Source organism: Hypanus sabinus (assembly GCF_030144855.1).
Source record: "Hypanus sabinus isolate sHypSab1 chromosome X2 unlocalized genomic scaffold, sHypSab1.hap1 SUPER_X2_unloc_13, whole genome shotgun sequence".
NCBI classification, from domain to species: Eukaryota; Metazoa; Chordata; class Chondrichthyes; order Myliobatiformes; family Dasyatidae; genus Hypanus; species Hypanus sabinus.
The window spans coordinates 118,194-136,516 of NW_026778983.1; the positions used below are offsets into that span (position 1 = coordinate 118,194).

Sequence of the window (18,323 nt, forward strand, 5' to 3'; positions counted from 1 at the left end):
ATGGTCAGCACAGCACTGTGGGCCGAAGGGCCTGTGATGGGCTGTAGATTTCTATGTTCGAGTTTAATTGTCATTCGCACGAATACCACCCCCCCCCCCCCGAACGCAGCCAAACAGAATGGCATTACCCTGGGGCCAAGGTGCAAAACGGAGAGCCAACAGTCATACACAGCACAAAACGCAGATAAGCTAGCAGTACAGTCACACACACACTCACACACACACAGAAACACACACAGACAGACACACACACACACTCTCTCACCCACACAGTCACACAGACACAGACACACACACACACACTCACACACACAGTCACACAGACACAGACACACAGACACACACACACACACTCTCTCACACACACACACAGACACACACACACACTCTCTCTCTCACACACACAGACACACATACACACACACACATACACACACACACACACTCTCTCTCACACACACAGACACACACACTCTCTCACACACACAGACACACACACACACACACACACACACTCTCTCTCACACTCACACAGACACACACACACACTCTCTCACACACACACACACTCTCTCACACACACACACACACACACTCACACACACACACACACACACTTACACAGACACACACACACACACACTTACACAGACACTCACACACACACACACTCACACACACACACACTCTCACACACACACACACACACTTACACAGACACACACACACAGACACACACACACACACACACACACACAAAGAAGAAATATAGCTTGTCCCCGAGTCGATGAATGTTTCAGCGGTCTGCAGTGGAAGGCAATACAGCGAACACTGGCGGGGTGCAGTGGGGGCAGCACCGACACCAGTTTGGACACTGCCTGCGGTGGATCACACCGACTCCCGTGCCTGTTTCCTGGACCTGACCGGGAACGCTACACCGCAGCTTTCCTCGGTGCGACCAAGGCCGCCCGCCGATAAATCAGTGAATTGGACCAGCAGCGTTCCACATTAACAAGGCCCAACGGGGCCTGGTGGCCACGAGAATAGGCCACCAAGGCGATCGCTGGCTGTTGAGACGGACTCCTCGGACGCACGGCCAGCTCCACCGGTTTCTCCGCCAGTGAGCGACTCGCAGTTGGGAGTAGTCCTGCAGTTCTTCTGGTTCTTCATGATCACAGCAGAGTCTTGCGTTTGTAAAAACATGTATTTTTTTTTAAAAAAAGGACAATAACACCTTTGGTTGGCCCTGAAGAAGGCTGAACGTGCCACCATCTTGTCGGAAGCCATTGTTGTTTGCTGGAAGAATTTTACATGCCCGTATTTCTTTTTTTTTAACGAAAGCACGATATAAATCCAAATTTATATTCAGCCACAGCTCTACCACGAATTGGGCAACAGCAAGCGGGGAGAAGCTTTTTAGTTGTGACACTTTCCGGAAGGAAATGGTTACACAGGAGGCAGGAGGGGATTCGCCGGGGCCTGTTTCTGCCGGGAGGGACCCTTGGATGGGCTGAGCTTTTCTCTTACCCTTGGCGGAGGGGAGAAGGGCAAGGGGGTTCCTGACGGAGGATTACAAAAGGACTCTGTGAGGGCCAAGGGCCTGTTCCTGTGCTGTCTGTCTCTCTCGCTCTCTCTAATTTTGTCCATGGCTGTGCTGTTTATAACCGGATGGCTGAGGCTGGAGGTAAGGTGTGCAGAGAGGGGTGTGTCGAAGGCTGCAAACAGCCGGGCCTAGTCTCAGGCTTTAGATGAATGCAGGGGGTAGAGACCCCCCCCCCCCCCCAGCAAGCACCGAGAACGGAGTTGGCAACCGATCCACTAGCCCGTTTCTTCCTCTTCAGATTAATTCTCTGTTTCGCTCCTTTCCAGTCGAAGGGGCTGGATTACTGCCGTACCCCCACCCCTCCCTTCTTTTTAACCGGCCTGCCAAAGCATTCTGTCGGCAGACTTCAACACTCTCAGAAGGCCGCGGCTAGACTTTAAACCAAAACCAAGATGAGGGAGCACGTCACTTTGGCCCCAGACACACTGCAATTCAGGCTTCCTGTGTTTTTCAGAATTAAAGTTCCCTCCCCCCCCGCCCCCCCCACGCACACTTTGAGAGCTCTGACTGGTCTGGGGCCAGTCCCAGAACCACTTTCGCCTGGTAACCCTGCTCCAGCTCTCGTCTCCCTCTCCTACCGCCAGGCCTCTTAGATTTAAATGATTTCCCTCAAGAGGTAATTGGCGGGCCAGCTTTCCTGAACCATGGGACACGAGACCTAAGACTACAGTTGACAAATTGCAGACACAGTTGACAACTTCACACGCCAACTCAGAGACCTTTTTAAAAAAAACTTAACCCTGCTATTAACCAACATCCTCTTTTCTTTTAATGTTTCGTTTTATTTTCGTGTTTGTACCTTATCCCAGTGTTTCAGAAACTTCTTTTTTTAAAAAAAAAACTTAACCTTGCTTTCAGCCAACCTCTTTTTGTCCTGATGAAGGTTCTCGGCCCGAAATGTTGGCTACTCTTTTCTGACGGATGCTGCCTGACCTGCTGAGTTATTCCAGCTTTGTGAACCTATTCTTTGATCCACAGCATCTGCAGTTGTATTTTTGTGTTTATCCTTTTGTCCCTTATTTACCAGGATGCTGCCTGGTTTCGAGAGCGTGCATTATGATCAGAGATTAAGGGAGCCAGGGCTTTACTCTCTGGAGAGAAGGGGGATGAGAGGAGACATGATAGAGGTGTACAAGATATTAAGGGGAATAGACAGAGGGGACAGCCAGCACCTCTTCCCCAGGGCACCACTGCTCAGTACAAGAGGACATGGCTTTAAGGTGAGGGGAGGGAAGTTCAAGGGGGATATTAGAGGAAGGTTTTTAACTCAGAGAGTGGTTGGTGTGTGGAATGCACTGCCCGAGTCAGTGGTGGAGGCAGATACACCAGTGAAGTTTAAGAGACTACTAGACAGGTATATGAAGGAATTTAAGGTGGGGGGGGGGGTACATGGGAGGCAGGGTTTAAGGGTCGGCACAAGGGAAGGGCCTGTGCTGTGCTGTGCTGTGCTGTACTATTCTATGTTATATATTTTAATGTTTCGTTTTATTTTCGTGTTTGCACCTTATCTCGGAGTCAGGCATCGTCCGCATGGAAAGTGCTCTATGCATTAATTATGATTATTATTATTATTATTAGTCAGATTCTGTGAGGGGAGTTGAGGCAAAACAGGCGGGTTTAACTGCGGTGGGAGCCAGCACGGGCCGGACGGGCCGAACGACTCCCTCGCCCTCCAACGGCGCATGCGCGCGGCGGGGCTGTTCCTCCCATCCCGGACTCCGCCCCGCCTCGTCTCCACGGCAACCGGCACGCCGGCCGCGGCGGCCCGCGCTGACCACGGGCGCCGGGGGATTCGTTCCGCGTTTTTCGTTCCGTCGCCGGCGTGCGCTGGGTGAGTGGGTCCGGGCGGGAGGGGAGGCCGGGGGTAAATCCGAGCCGGGGTGGGTCAGAGCCCCCGGGTTTGAGGGGTTTGGGGGGGGGGGCCGGGATCCATCCAGAAAGGGCATTCGAGGTGAGCCATTTGCCGCCGATGCCTCTCGGTTCCTTTGTTGCCTCCCGACCCCTTTCCTTTATATACTTCATGCCAATATAGCTTGGTAGGCCGACCGTTTCGTGGATGCACTTGTTTTTTTTTGAGGGGGGGCAGAATTTGCTCTTAATTCCCTCCCACCCCCTCACTAGTTGTAAAATGGAGGTTAACAAGGGCATATGTCAAATTTCGTGTTCCACCTGGACTCAGGGGTTAATTACCCCCCCGGGTAGAACCGCACTGGCCTGCATTGCTGGGGTACAAGGGTGGCAAGGTGCTGCATAAGTGTAAGGCTGGCCAAAAGTTGAGCCTGAACCAGGTATGCATTTCAAAAGTTCACAGGCAATCTTCTGATCAAAGAGCACGCATGTCTCCAAATAGATATCACAGATTAGTGCCCTTGTGGGCATACCCTATCAACTTATATACCACAATAGAGTCAGTGAAAGACCACCCAGGTTGCAGAAGTCAAAAAACTTTTGCAGATACGAGAAAGGAAAAAAATGATTGCAATAAATGTGGAGAACATGAAACAAAGAGTCCTTGAAAGTGAGTCCATCAGTTGTGGGAACAGTTCAGTGTTCAGGGTGAGTGAAGTTATCCCCTCTGATTCCAGAGCCTGATGGTTGAGGGGTGATAACTGTCCCTGAACCTGGTGGTGTGGGTCCTGAGGCCCCCGTACCTCCTTCCTGGTGGTTGAGTGGTCGTAACTGTCCCTGAACCTGGTGGTGTGGGTCCTGAGGCTCCTGTACCTCCTTCCTGATGGTTGTGGGGTAATAACTGTCCTGAACCTGGTGGTGTGGGGCCTGAGGCTCCTGTACCTCCTTCCTGATGGTTGAGGGGTAATAACTGTTCCTGAACCTGGTGGTGTGGGTCCTGAGGCTCCTGTACCTCCTTCCTGATGGTTGAGGAGTGATAACTGTTCCTGAACCCGGTGGTGTGGGTCCTGAGGCTCCTGTACCTCCTTCCTGATGGTTGAGGGGTAATAACTGTCCCTGAACCTGGTGGTTTGGGGCCTGAGGCCCCCGTAACTCCTTCCTGGTGGTTGAGGGGTAATAACTGTCACTGAACCTGGTGGTGTGAGGCCTGAGGCTCCTGTACCTCCTTCCTGGTGGTTGAGGGGTAATAACTGTCCCTGAACCTGGTGGTGTGGGGCCTGAGGCTCCTGTACCTCCTTCCTGGTGGTTGAGGGGTTGTAACTGTCCCTGAACCTGGTGGTGTGGGGCCTGTGGCTCCTGTACCTCCTTCCTGATGTTTGAGGGGGTAATAACTGTTCCTGAACTTTGTGGTGTGGGTCCTGAGGCTCCTGCACCTCCTTCCTGATGATTGAGGGGTAATAACTGTCCCTGAACCTTGTGGTGAGGCTCCTGAGGCTCCTGTACCTCCTTCCTGATGATTGAGGGGTAATAGCTGTTGCTGACCCTGGTGGTGTGGGTCCTGAGGCTCCGGTAGCTCATTCCCAATGTCAGCAGCGAGAAGAGAGTGTGACCTGGGTGGTGGGTGGTTGGTCCCTGGTAACGAATGCTGCGTTCCTGCGACAGCGTTTGATCCAGAAGGCTTCACTTGTACGCGAGAGACAGAAAAAAACTTTCCGTAAGAAGCAGGTTTATGAGGTACGTCGGTGAAAAGTCCTGGAAAGACGGGGAGCTGGAGATGTTTTGAAAGACAACTGGGGAAACTGGAGCCTGCGTGTCTGTTGTCTCGGGATCATCCGCAAATTTGCCGATCCAGTAGCATCTACCACCTCTCTCTGGCTTCTCCCGCACAGCCAAAGTCTAATCCAACTTACCACCTCCTCTTGAACGCTGAGCGATTGAACCTTCCTGACCAGCCTCCCACGCCGGGCCTTGTCAGACGCCGTGCCAAAGTCCAGGTAGACAACATCCACTGCCTCGCCTTCATCCCGACGACACAAAGCCGGGTGGCAGTGTGATATGTCAGGAGGATGTTATGAGAATGCATGGTGACTTGGACAGGGTTGGGTGAGTGGGCAGATGTATGGCAGATGCAGTTTAATGTGGATAAACGTGAGGTTATCCACTTTGGTGGCAAGAACAGGAAGGCAGATTACTATCTAAATGGAGTCAAGTTAGGAAAAGGTGATGTACAACGAGATCTAGGTGTTCTTGTACATCTGTCAATGAAAGCAAGCATGCAGGTACAGCTGGCAGTGAAGAAAGCTAATGGCATGTTGGCCTTCATAACAAGGGGAGTTGAGTTTTGGAGCAAAGAGGTCCTTCTGCAGCTGTACATTTTCACGTAGTTCATTGTAGCTTTTGTACTGTTTCATGGTCCTGAAGAAATGTCGTCTCGTTTTTACTGTGTGCTGTACCAGCAGTTACGGTCAAAATGACAATAAAAAGTGACTTGTCTTGATTTATAAACTAGGATTGGCAATCTCCATTCTAGTCTATAAATACGATGTTATAAAATAATGTTATAACTGTAACAGTGATCTGTATGGTGAAAACAAGATTAATGTTAGGAATTTTAATTCTGAGGTTTGAATCTCTTAATATTTTTTTCTCCTCAACGTAGTGTTGAAAATACTTTGGGAAGCCTGATTCCTGCAGATCTGACCTGTGGCACTACAATCACGGGAATTATGTACACTCCGGAGAAGTTCTCGGTAAGTGAAGAGCAAAAATATTTATTGCATAAAAGAAGGCGTCTGCATCCGCATGTGCAGTTCTCAACTGAAGGTGCAGTGTTATGTGTCGACAGCAGGCAGCTTCTCTGCTGGATTGCAGTCTTCCTGAACGGAGTGGCCCAGAATAAACAGAGCAGAGTACGCCCGGGAGAGTAGGGCCCTTCGGCCCACAATCCCTTCAGCAAGCAAGAGAAAATATGCTGGAAAAACACACACACACACACACACACACACACACACACACACACACACACACACACACACAAACACACACTCTCCCACACTCACTCACACACACACACACACTCTCCCACACTCACACTCACACTAACACACACACACTCACACACTCTCCCACACTCACACTCACACACACACACTCTCCCACACTCACACTCACACACACACTCACACACACACACTCACACACACACACACACACACACACACACACACACACACACACACACACACACACCCCCCCCGGCCCGAGGAACTCAGCAGGCCAGGCAGCGTCAGTTTCAGACCCAGCCCCTTCGGCAGGACTGGAGAAAGAAGGACAGGGAGGGAGTCAGTGCAATGTCCATATCCTTCCATTTTCCTGACATTCCTGAGCCTATCTGAACGTCTCATAGGAGAGCCTGAAGTGTCTACCAGCATTCCAGGAACACACCACTCTCTATGTTTTTTAAAAAAAACACTTGCCCCTCACAGCTCCTCTGAACTTGCTACCTTTCACCTTAAATACACACCCTCTGGTGTTAGACCTTTCAAGCCTGGGGAAAAAAATACCATCTATCTGATCTATCTGTACCTCTCATAAGTCAAGTCAAGTTTACTGTCATTTCGACCATAAACCGCTGGTACGGTACACAGTAAAAATGAAACAACGTTCCTCCAGGACCCTGGTGCTACCTGAAACAACACAAAACTACACTAGACTGTGTGAGACAACTCAACACGACACTAGACTACCTGAAATGACACAAAACTACACTAGACTATGTGAGACAGCTTAAGGCTACACTAGACTACGTAAAACAACACAAAAACTACACTAGACTACAGACCTACACAGGACTACATAAAGTGCACAAAAACAGTGCAGGGCAGTACAATAATTAATAAACAAGACAATAGACACAGTAGAGGACAAGTTCCAATATAATAATAAATTATGTCGATGTCAGTCCAGACTCTGGGTATTGAGGAGTTTGATGGCTTGGGGGAAGAAACTGTTACACAGTCTGGTAGTGAGAGCCCGAATGCTTCGGAGCCTTTTCCCAGAGTTTGTATGAGGGGTGCGTGGGGTCCTTCATAATGCTGTTTGCTTTGCGGATGCAACGTGTGGTGTAAATGTCTGCGATGGCGGGAAGAGAGACCCCGATGATCTTCTCAGCTGACCTCACTCTCCGCTGCAGGGTCTTGCGATCCGAGACGGTGCAATTCCCGATCCGGGCAGTGATGCAGCTGCTCAGGACGGTCTCAATACAACCCCTGTCGAATGTGATGGGGATGGCGGGGGGGGGGGGGGAGATGGACTTTCCTCAGCCTCCGCAGAAAGTAGAGACGCTGCCGGGCTTTCTTGGCAATGGGGAGCTGGTGTCGAGGGACCAGGTGAGATTCTCCGCCAGGTGAACACCGAGAAACTTGGTGCTCTTTACGATCTCTACCGGGGAGCCGTCGATGTTCGGTGGCGGGGGGGTGGGGGGGTGTCCTCCTGTAATCAACAGCCATCAATCAGATCTCCCCTCAGCCTCTGCCGCTCCAGAGGAAGCGTCCCAGGTTTGTCCCACCGCTGACCCTCTAAACCGGGCGGCACCCTGGCAAACCTCTTCTGCGCCCCCTGTAGACTCGTCACCCTTCCTGTAGCGGGGGAAGCAGCTGTCGTTACTGCACATCGGTCTCATTTTCCTAACTTCACCCTCAGAGGAAGAGGGCCAGCGTTGCCGAGAGCAACTCAGCAGGTTAAACTTAAAAGCCGCTGACTGATAAACGTTGGAGCGAACTGAGGCGGGGAGCCAGGTTTTGGGACAATTAACACCCCTCGAACATCCGGCTTTCGAATCGGAGGGGGTAACTTCACTCTCCCCATCACTGAACTGTTCCCACAGCCTGTGGACTCTCTTGATTTCATGTGATTGATATTTATTGCTGTCATTTTAGAAACAGAAAACCTACAGCACAATACAGGCCCTTCGGCCCACAAAGCTGTGCCAGACATGTTCCTACCTCAGAAATTACTAGGCTTCACCCACAACCCCTCTATTTTTCTATGCTCCACGTACCTATCCAGGAGCCTCTTAAAAGACCCTATCGTATCCGCCTTCACCACCGTCGCCGGCAGCCCATTCCACACACTCACCACTCTCTGAGTAACAGACAGACAGACATACTTTATTGATCCCGCGGGAAATTGGGTTTCGTTACAGCCGCACCAACCAAGAATAGTGAGGAAATATAGCAATATAAAACCATAAATAATTAAATAATAATGTTGATTATGCCCAGTGGAAATAAGTCCAGGACCAGCCTGTTGGCTCAGGGTGTCTGACACTCCGAGGGAGGAGTTGTAAAGTTTGATGGCCACAGGCAGGAATGACTTCCTATGACGCTCAGTGTTGCACCTCGGTGGAATGAGTCTCTGGCTGAATGTACTCCTGTGCCTGACCAGTACATTATGGAGTGGATGGGAGTCATTGTCCAAGATGGCATGCAACTTGGACAGCATCCTCTTTTCAGACACCACCGTCAGAGAGTCCAGTTCCACCCCCACCACATCACTGGCCTTACGAATGAGTTTGTTGATTCTGTTTGTTGTCTGCTGCCCCAGCACACAATAGCAAACATGATAACTCACCCCTGACATCGCCTCTGTACCTGCTTCCAAGCACCTTAAACCTGTGCCCTCTCGCATTAGCCACTTCAGCCCTGGGGAAAAGCCTCTGACTATCTACACGATCAATGCCTCTCATCGTCTTGTACACCTCTCATCCTCCATCGCTCCGAGGAGAAAAGGCCGAGTTCACTCAGCCTTTTCTCATAAGGTGTGCTCCCCGATCCAGGCAACATCCTTGTAAATCTCCTCTGCACCCTTTCTTTTTACTTTTCCAATATTTTTATTAGTTTCTATGTAGAGGAATACAGAGTACAAGAAAGTGTATATAAAAGATCAAAAAAAATTTTAAAACATTATATCTGTTCATAAAAACAATCTCATTATCCCGTATTCATGTAACCTGATCAATATTTATATCGAAATATACTAATTTATTGCAAAACAAAAGAATCTAACCTCTACCGAAGCTGTTCAATAAGAAAAAGAAGTTGAAGTACCTTCTTGCGTAATAAAAATCAATAATATCCAACAGCTGAGTTCAAACAACGAATTGAAGGTTTTGAAAGTAATTCAGAAAAGGTCCCCACAGTGTTTGAGAGTCTTGGCTAGGTTCAGAAATTGAACAACGAATCTTCTCTAAATCCAGACATGATGTAACGTCGCATGACCATTGAGCATGAGTCGGAGGGAAAACATCTCTCCATTTGAACTAAAGTGTCCCTCCGAGCTGTAAGAGAGCTGAAGGCCAAAATGTTTTGCAGATCAGATGCCTTCAGCTTAATATCTTGTCCTGCAACGATACCAGATAGGGCCGTCACATCCTTCCTGTAGTGAGGCGACCAGAACTGAGCACAGTACTCCAAGTGGGGTCTGACCAGGGTCCTGTACAACTTTATATTTCTCCCTTTCCGTATTTGCGTTGTTTGTTGTCTTTTGCCGATGGGTGGTTTGGGCGCGGTCTCTCGTTGTGCTCCTTTGTGCTCGCCGCGAAAGCAAGCGGACCGCGGGGCTGCATGTACTGGCGTGGATGACAAGCTTGCCGCGAACGTTTTGGACTCTGAGCGAGCCGTCAGAGGCGGGGAGTCGGGAGAGGGAAGGAAGGGGAGGAGAGGTTTGTCACCAGAGAGGAGTTCATGTGGGTATGAAACAGTCCTTTCGTTCCTCAAAATAAGACGCAGCAGGCGTCATATTAAGACTTTTCCGGAGACGGAGCCTGCTTGGCCTTGCCACACGACATTTTTAAAGAAAACGTTTTTTAAATTTAATTTTAATCTATAATTTTTATATATTCATAAGTACACATTGAGATAAATATGTGCAGTTATAATTCCACCCTATTAGACTAAGCAACAACAATAATTGTTAAGAAAAATACTAATAGTAGTGGATTAGTAATAATTTCCACGTATCTCTTCTGAACCATTACTTCCGGTCCAAAATATTACATGTAACCCAATGTGACTACCATTGTAGGATTTTATATCCTAACTCATTCATGTTCGCTCCTACCCCCAATCATAATTATCCAATCCCTATGTACTTGTTTACTTAATTTTTTCATATTTTTCCCCTTTCCCAAATCTTTTCCTTTACTTGTGTTAATTCCCTATTTTCAAAAAGAAAAAAAAAACGGTAGACAGTCAACACACGCAAAATGCCGGTGGAACGCAGCGGGCGAGGCAGCATCTATGGGGAGAAGCGCAGTCGACGTTTCGGGCCGAGACCCTTCGTCAGGACTAACTGAGAGATTTGCTCTAACAATCGAACCAAGGGTGCTTACATTAGCAATATAACTGTGTTGATGAGAAAAGCAGTATAAATCATTAAGAGAGTCATCTAAAGTCTGCTCGCTTTGGGGTTATAAATTCAATCCATTTATTCCAAATTTGATTAAATTTTTCTTCTTGAATTCTCAAAGAGTAGGTAATCTTTTCCATTTTAAGTATTTCCAAAATAATTTCATGCCAATTTTCTAATGTAGGCGATGTTGGATTTAGCCACTTTCTGGAGATTGATTTCTTACTTGCCGCTAAAAGGACCTGTAGCAACCTTATGTCTTTCTTCTGATCCAAAAACAGTACATGTCCCAAATAGAGCGTCTCAAAGTTCAGAGGTATCTGGGTCTTAAATGCCTGACCTAAAGTTCTATAAATACCTTGCTACACGACATTTTAAAAAGGCGAATGGTATGTTGGCATTCATAGCAAGAGGATTCGAGTACAGGAGCAGGGAGGTTCTACGGCAGTTGTACAAGGCCTTGGTGAGACCGCACCTAGAGTATTGTGTGCAGTTTTGGTCCCCTAATCTGAGGAAAGACATTCTTGCCATAGAGGGAGTACAGAGAAGGTTCACTGGATTGATTCCTGGGTTGGCAGGATTTTCATATGAAGAAATTGGATCGACTAGGCTTATACTCACTGGAATTTAGAAGATTGAGGGGGGGATCTTATTGAAACGTATAAAATTCTAAAGGGATTGGATAGGCTAGATGCAGGAAGATTGTTTCCGATGTTGGGGAAGTCCAGAACAAGGGGTCACAGTTTAAGGATAAAGGGGAAGCCTTTTAGGACCGAGATGAGGAAAAACTTCTTCACACAGAGAGTGGTGAGTCTGTGGAATTCTCTGCCACAGGAAACAGTTGAGGCCGGTTCATTGGCTATATTTAAGAGGGAGTTAGATATAGCCCCTGTGGGGTATGGAGAGAAAGCAGGTACAGGGTTCTGAGTTGGATGATCAGCCATGATCATACTGAGTGGCGGTGCAGGCTCGAAGGGCCAAATGGCCTACTCCTGCACCTATTTTCTATGTTTAATGTGCTAAAGATGAAACGACAATTCCATATCTGCAATGTATCCACAATGTTTTCCTTTGAACTACACAACAGCCTTCACACCTCCACACTGCAGACACCCAAATGAATTTTAAATCAGCATCGGCTGGTCTTCCCATTAGCCGTGCTTCATGACTCTAAGGGACCATTGTTCAGAGCTGCATTTTAAATGTAACATACAGTCCGCGTGCGGGTTTGCAGATTGCTGAAGTTGTTCGCTGTGTGTTCTAACCCCCCCCCCCCCAAAAAAAACGCCCTGACAAGATGGAAGTAGAAAAGATTGAATGACAAAGTTGTTGAAGGTGGAAGATACAAAGGATTAAACGGCAGGGGAGCAGATTGGTAGGATTGTCACCTGAAAATGTTACCCGGGAGGTTACGCTGCAACTGTACAGGGTACTGGTGAGACTACCCCTGGAGTACCGGGTGCAGTTCCGGTCTCCTCACTCGAGGAAGGATAGACTGGCTTTGGAGGCGGTGCAGAGGAGGCTCACCGAGTTGATTCCAGAGGTGAGGGGGGGGGGTTAGACTGTGAGGAGACATTGAGTTGCCTGGGACTGTACTCGTTGGAATTCAGAAGGATGAGAGGAGATCTTATAGAAATAAACAAAAATATGAAAGGGATGGATAAGATAGAGGCAGCAAAGTTGTTTCGACTGGTAGGTGAGACTAGAAATCGGGGACATAGCCTCAAGATTTGGGGGGAGTAGATTTAGGATGGAGATGAGGTGGAACTGCTTTTCCCAGAGAGTGTTGAATGTGTGGAATTCTCTGCCCGAGGAAGCAGTGGCTACCTCAGTAAATATATTTCAGACAAGCTTGGATAGATTTTTGTACTGTAGGGGGATTAAGGGTGATGGGGAAAAGGCAGGGAGGTGGAGATGAGTACGTGGTCAGATCAGCCATGATCTTTTTGAACAGAGGAGCAGGCTTGACGGGCCGAATGGCCGACTCCGGCTCCTGTTTCTTATGATCTTATGAAATTGTTGAATTCTGTTGAGTCAAATGGTCGCAATGTGTCTCACTGACAATGAGATTCAAGACTGTTTAATCTCGTTTCCAGTACACAAATATAATGGACAGTAAGATAATTGTTCCACTGATCCAATGCAGCACAAAAAAAACCCACAATAAATATAAACACATGAGATCGCTCACACACACAGATCGATTGTCTGTCCATAAAGTGACTCTGGGCTCGGGAGTGTCTGTACAGAGGGTGACTCTGACAGGAAATGATAAAGTAGTGGTGGTTGGGGGTGTGGAGGGGCGGGTCAGTGGGTGATTGGGGGTGTGGAGGGGTGGGTTGGTGGGTGGAGGTGTCGATCAGACTCACTGCTTGGGGGAAAGTCACTGTTTTAGAGTCTGGTGGGTCCCGGTGTGGATGCTACGTAGCCCCCTCCCCGACGGGAGTGGGACGGACAGTCCGTGAGCAGGGTGGGTGGGATCCTTCACGGTCCTGGTGTGGATGCTACATAGCCCCCTCCCCGACGGGAGTGGGACGGACAGTCCGTGAGCAGGGTGGGTGGGATCCCTCACGGTCCTGGTGTGGATGCTACGTAGCCCCCTCCCCGACGGGAGTGGGACAGGCAGTCCGTGAGCAGGGTGGGTGGGATCCTTCACGGTCCCGGTGTGGATGCTACATAGCCCCCTCCCCGACGGGAGTGGGACAGACAGTCCGTGAGCAGTGTGGGTGGGATCCCTCACGGTCCCGGTGTGGATGCTACATAGCCCCCTCCCCGACGGGAGTGGGACAGGCAGTCCGTGAGCAGGGTGGGTGGGATCCTTCACGGTCCCGGTGTGGGTGCTACGTAGCCCCCTCCCCGACGGGAGAGGGACAGACAGTCCGTGAGCAGGGTGGGTGGGATCCCTCACGGTCCCGGTGTGGATGCTACGTAGCCCCCTCCCCGACAGGAGTGGGACAGACAGTCCGTGAGCAGGGTGGGTGGGATCCTTCACGGTCCCGGTGTGGATGCTACATAGCCCCCTCCCCGATGGGAGTGGGACAGACAGTCCGTGAGCAGGGTGGGTGGGATCCTTCACGGTCCCGGTGTGGATGCTACATAGCCCCCTCCCCGACGGGAGTGGGACCGACAGTCCGTGAGCAGGGTGGGTGGGATCCCTCACGGTCCCGGTGTGGATGCTACGTAGCCCCCTCCCCGACGGGAGTGGGACCGACAGTCCGTGAGCAGGGTGGGGGGGATCCTTCATGGTCCCGGTGTGGATGCTGACCCCGCTACGCTACCGCTCCGCCTCAGACGGACGTGGGTTTGCCCCCCAGTGGCCAACGCGGTCCGAGGGTGTGCTGTGGGCTGGTGGGGGGGGGGCAGCCCGCCTCCTTCACCAACATGTGCACGGCCACAAGGCGCTGACTCTAACCCGAGCGTCTTTGGAACGTGGGAGGGCAGCGGGGGCACCCGAGGGGGACCCAGGAGGTTAAATTGAATTAAAAATCCGCAGAGCAGCAGGTCCGGCCGGCATGGAGAGCGAGTCGTTAACAACTGGGTTAAAGACCCTTTTCCTTATACTGGCAGCCCAACAGTAAACCCTGAAATTGGGTCGGGCTAATCCACCCATCTCTTTATTTCCTTGTAGGTAAACTTCACTTTAAACGAGCTTGTTTATCGTTCCAAATATAAGATGTTAAAATCGGATCTGAAGAATCAAAGTAGGTCTTAGGAATAAAAATAGGTAAAGCCTGAAAAAGATACAAAAATTTGGGAAAGAATCTTCCTTTTTTCCCTCATTTTCTCGTTTATGGAAGCTCTCGTTTTTGTTTATAAGGCGGAAACGTAAGCTGGTGGCTCGGCAGGGTGACGCTGGAGAAACGAACGACCGTATTTCTTGGCGACAGTCGTGCGACCCGTGTTTAAAAGTCTGTGCAGTTGCGCAGAAACAGCTCTACCTGCGGAGATAACGGACTAGTAAATTCACGGTGGTAACGGATACTGCTACCCAGTGGGAAATTCTCTCGGGAAGGGTTTCGCTGCTCACGCGATGGTCTTTCTGTAGAAGTGGAGGTTAGAGATGACGGGGGTGGGGAGGGGGGCGTCCAAACCCTGGGAGTGGGTTATTTTGTGTTGTGTGCCAGACACCGGTGTGAGCTGGGGGGCGGGAGAAGATGCTGGAGGGAATCGGGCGTAGGACTCATCCCGTTGGGTGGAGTTGGGGGGGTGGGGAGGACCGTGATTCCATGAACAAGGTGCCGGGGTGGACTGAGGAATGGCGGATATGAAGTTTGGGAAGAGTTCGGCACCACCCTGTGCACATTTGACTGTTTAATTATAATGGGCCCCTTCTATGTGTGGGTTTTTTTTCCCCCCTTTCCTTCACTCACCCTGTAGTTAAGTATGATTCCTTTCGTCGCACGCGGTGTGCTGCCTGCCATTTCTTGGCGCCGAGAGTTGTACCCGGGTAGCTAACTTCGCGGCACCCACACGCTCACCGGGGTTCGGGGTGGGAGAGCCGTCTCAATCTCACGGGTTTGGCAAGGCCGGAGCGCGTCTTGTCGCACACCCCGTGACCGGGTTACCCAACCAGCAGAATTAGAATGCACCTTGGAGTCTGGTATTACTGTCACTAATAGTGATTATTAGTAAACTAAGCGATACAGTACTGTAAAACGCAAATACATGAAACGGGTTAGCAATGATATGTACAGAAGTGTGGAAATAGGAATCAAAACCAAGCTCTCTCAAAGTCTAGGGGTAAATGGATACAGTCTTACGATGGTGAAGAGTTCAGTTCAGTTCAGGTGGAGGGAGTTGCTGGTGTACTGTTGGCGGGGGGGAGGAGAGAGAAGGGGGGGAAGGGGGGTGAGGAGAGAGGGGGAGGGGGAGAGGAGTGTAGAGGAAGAGAGAGGGGGGAGAGAGAGAGGGGAGGGGAGAGAGAGAGGGGAGGGGGAGAGAGAGAGGGGAGGGGAGGAGAGGAAGAGAGAGGGGGAGAGGGGGAGAGAGGGGTGGGGAGGTGGAGAGGAGAGAGGAGGGCGGAGAGGAGAGAGGGAGGGGGAGGGGAGAGGAGAGAGAGGGGGAGGGAGCAGGGGGATAGAGAAGGAGGAGGGGGAGGGGAGAGTAGAGATGGAGAGGGGGAGGGGGAGAGTAGAGAGGGGAGGGGGAGAGAGAGAGGGGAGGGGAGGAGAGAGGAAGAGAGAGGGGGAGAGGAGAGAGGAGGGCGGAGAGGAGAGAGGGAGGGGGAGGGGAGAGGAGAGAGAGGGGGGAGGGAGCAGGGGGAGGGAGCAGGGGGATAGAGAAGGAGGAGGGGGAGGGGAGAGTAGAGATGGAGAGGGGGAGGGGGAGAGTAGAGATGAAGAGGGGAGGGGGAGAGAGGGAGGAGGGAGGGGGGAGGGGTGAGAGGGAGGGGGGAGGGGGTGAGAGGGAGGGGGAGGAGGAGGGGGAGAGGGAGAGAGAGGAGGAAGGGGAGAGGAGAGATGGAGAGGCGGGGGGAGGAGGAGGAGGAGGGGGAGAGGGAGAGTGAGAGAGAGGGGGAGGGGGAGAGGGAGAGCGAGAGAGAGGAGGAGGGGGAGAGGGAGAGAGAGGAGGAAGGGGAGAGGAGAGATGGAGAGGTGGGGGGAGGAGGAGGAGGAGGGGGAGAGGGAGAGAGAGGAGGAAGGGGAGAGGAGAGATGGAGAGGCGGGGGGAGGAGGAGGAGGAGGGGGAGAGGGAGAGCGAGAGAGAGGAGGAAGAGGGGAGGGGGAGAGAGAGGGAGGGGGGAGGGGGTGAGAGGGAGGGGGAGAGGGGGAGGAGGAGGGGGAGGGGGAGAGGGAGAGAGAGGAGGAAGAGGGGAGGGGGAGAGAGAGGGAGGGGGGAGGGGGTGAGAGGGAGGGGGAGAGGGGGAGGAGGAGGGGGAGGGGGAGAGGGAGAGAGAGGAGGAAGAGGGGAGGGGGAGAGAGAGGGAGGGGGGAGGGGGTGAGAGGGAGGGGGAGAGGGGGAGGAGGAGGGGGAGAGGGAGAGAGAGGAGGAAGGGGAGAGGAGAGATGGAGAGGTGGGGGGAGGAGGAGGAGGAGGGGGAGAGGGAGAGAGAGGTGATGCCGTTGCCATCGATCTTCCCATTGTCTTCCTGTTATGGTCACCGACTTTGACCACACCGCGTACGATCGTTCTTCAGTGGTGGACCTGTCACCCAGGCGAGGGTGGACACACAAGCAAGTCCTCATCGGTCACACCGTCACACACTGTGAGCCACTGATTGATTCTCCAAACCCCCACCTTCGCGTGGGTGCACAACGCTCGTTCAGTGTCCCGTGGTGCTTTTTATCTCCCCTTGCGGGGCACCGGCCGTCCATCACCCGGCCCCGCCTTGATGTCTCTGCAAGAATCTTGCAAGCAGGCAAAGAAAGTGTCCTTGGAGCAAAGGTAAACAGTCAGCCAAGGAGCCATAATATTAAATCATGTCCCTCTCTCTCTCTCTCTCATCTGCGCGGGATGCCCCCCCCCCCACTTCTGTCTCTCATTAGCAGCATAGTTCACAGGGGGGTCAACTCTGGACCCCATCTCAGCTTTGTTTGCTCATCACAGTCTTCCTGAGACTTCTGCAGCTGAAGAAACCAGGGCGTTTCACACACTAAGCAGTGTGCAGACTTGACTAATAATCAAGTCAAGTCAAGTCACTTTTATTGTCATTTCGACCATAACTGTTATGTACAGTACACAGTAAAAAAGAGATGTTTTTCAGCACCATGGTGTTACATGACACAGTACAAAAACTAGACTGAACTACGTAAAAACAACACAGAGAAAACTACACTAGACTACAGACCTACCCAGGATTGCATAAAGTGCACAAAACAGTGCAGGCATTACAATAAATAATAAACAGGACAATAGGGCAGTAAGGTGTCAGTCCAGGCTCTGGATATTGAGGAGTCTGATAGCTTGGGGGAAGAAACTGTTACACAGTCTGGTCGTGAGAGCCCGAATGCTTTGGTGCCTTTTCCCAGATGGCAGGAGGGAGAAGAGTTTGTATGAGGGGTGCGTGGGGTCCTTCATAATGTTGTTTGCTTTGCGGATGCAGCGTGTGGTGTAAATGTCCATGATGGCGGGAAGAGAGACCCTGATGATCTTCTCGGCTGACCTCACTATCCGCTGCGGGGTCTTGCGATCGGAGACGGTGCAATTCCCGAACCGGGCAGTGATGCAGCTGCTCAGGATGCTCTCAATACAACCCCTGTGGAATGTGATGGGGATGGGGGTGGGGAGCTGGGAGATGGACTTTCCTCAGCCTCCATAGAAAGTAGAGACGCTGCCGGGCTTTCTTTGCGATGGAGCTGGTGTTGAGGGACCAGGTGAGATTCTCCACCAGGTGAACACCAGGAAATTACAGAATAATAATATACACCATGATAATTTACCAATGTGCTATACCGTGCCTCAGTAATTTACAAAATAATACGACAGAGACTATTGTGCTATGATGTGCGCTCTCCTGTCATGCAGA

The 18,323-nt window shown here is 51.0% G+C and overlaps 1 protein-coding gene and 1 long non-coding RNA gene across 4 annotated transcripts in view; one reads left to right on the forward strand and one right to left on the reverse strand.

The window, feature by feature from the left end:
• Window positions 1-3,270: 3,270 nt before the first annotated feature.
• LOC132385735 (dixin-like) overlaps window positions 3,271-18,323 on the forward strand; it is a 270,730-nt gene continuing 255,677 nt past the window's right edge. For all 3 annotated transcript variants that reach the window (XM_059957946.1, XM_059957948.1, XM_059957947.1), the window contains exons 1-2: window positions 3,271-3,434; window positions 6,111-6,201. In XM_059957946.1, coding sequence (XP_059813929.1) covers window positions 3,286-3,434; window positions 6,111-6,201 — 240 coding nt within the window. In that variant the 5' untranslated portion in view covers window positions 3,271-3,285. The remainder of the gene's footprint in view (window positions 3,435-6,110; window positions 6,202-18,323) is intronic.
• On the reverse strand, window positions 7,955-15,663 carry LOC132385736 (uncharacterized). The gene is made up of 3 exons (XR_009509251.1): window positions 15,229-15,663; window positions 14,603-14,796; window positions 7,955-10,283 (listed from the first exon to the last, which is right to left on the reverse strand). It is a non-coding gene; the product is annotated as an uncharacterized LOC132385736 (long non-coding RNA).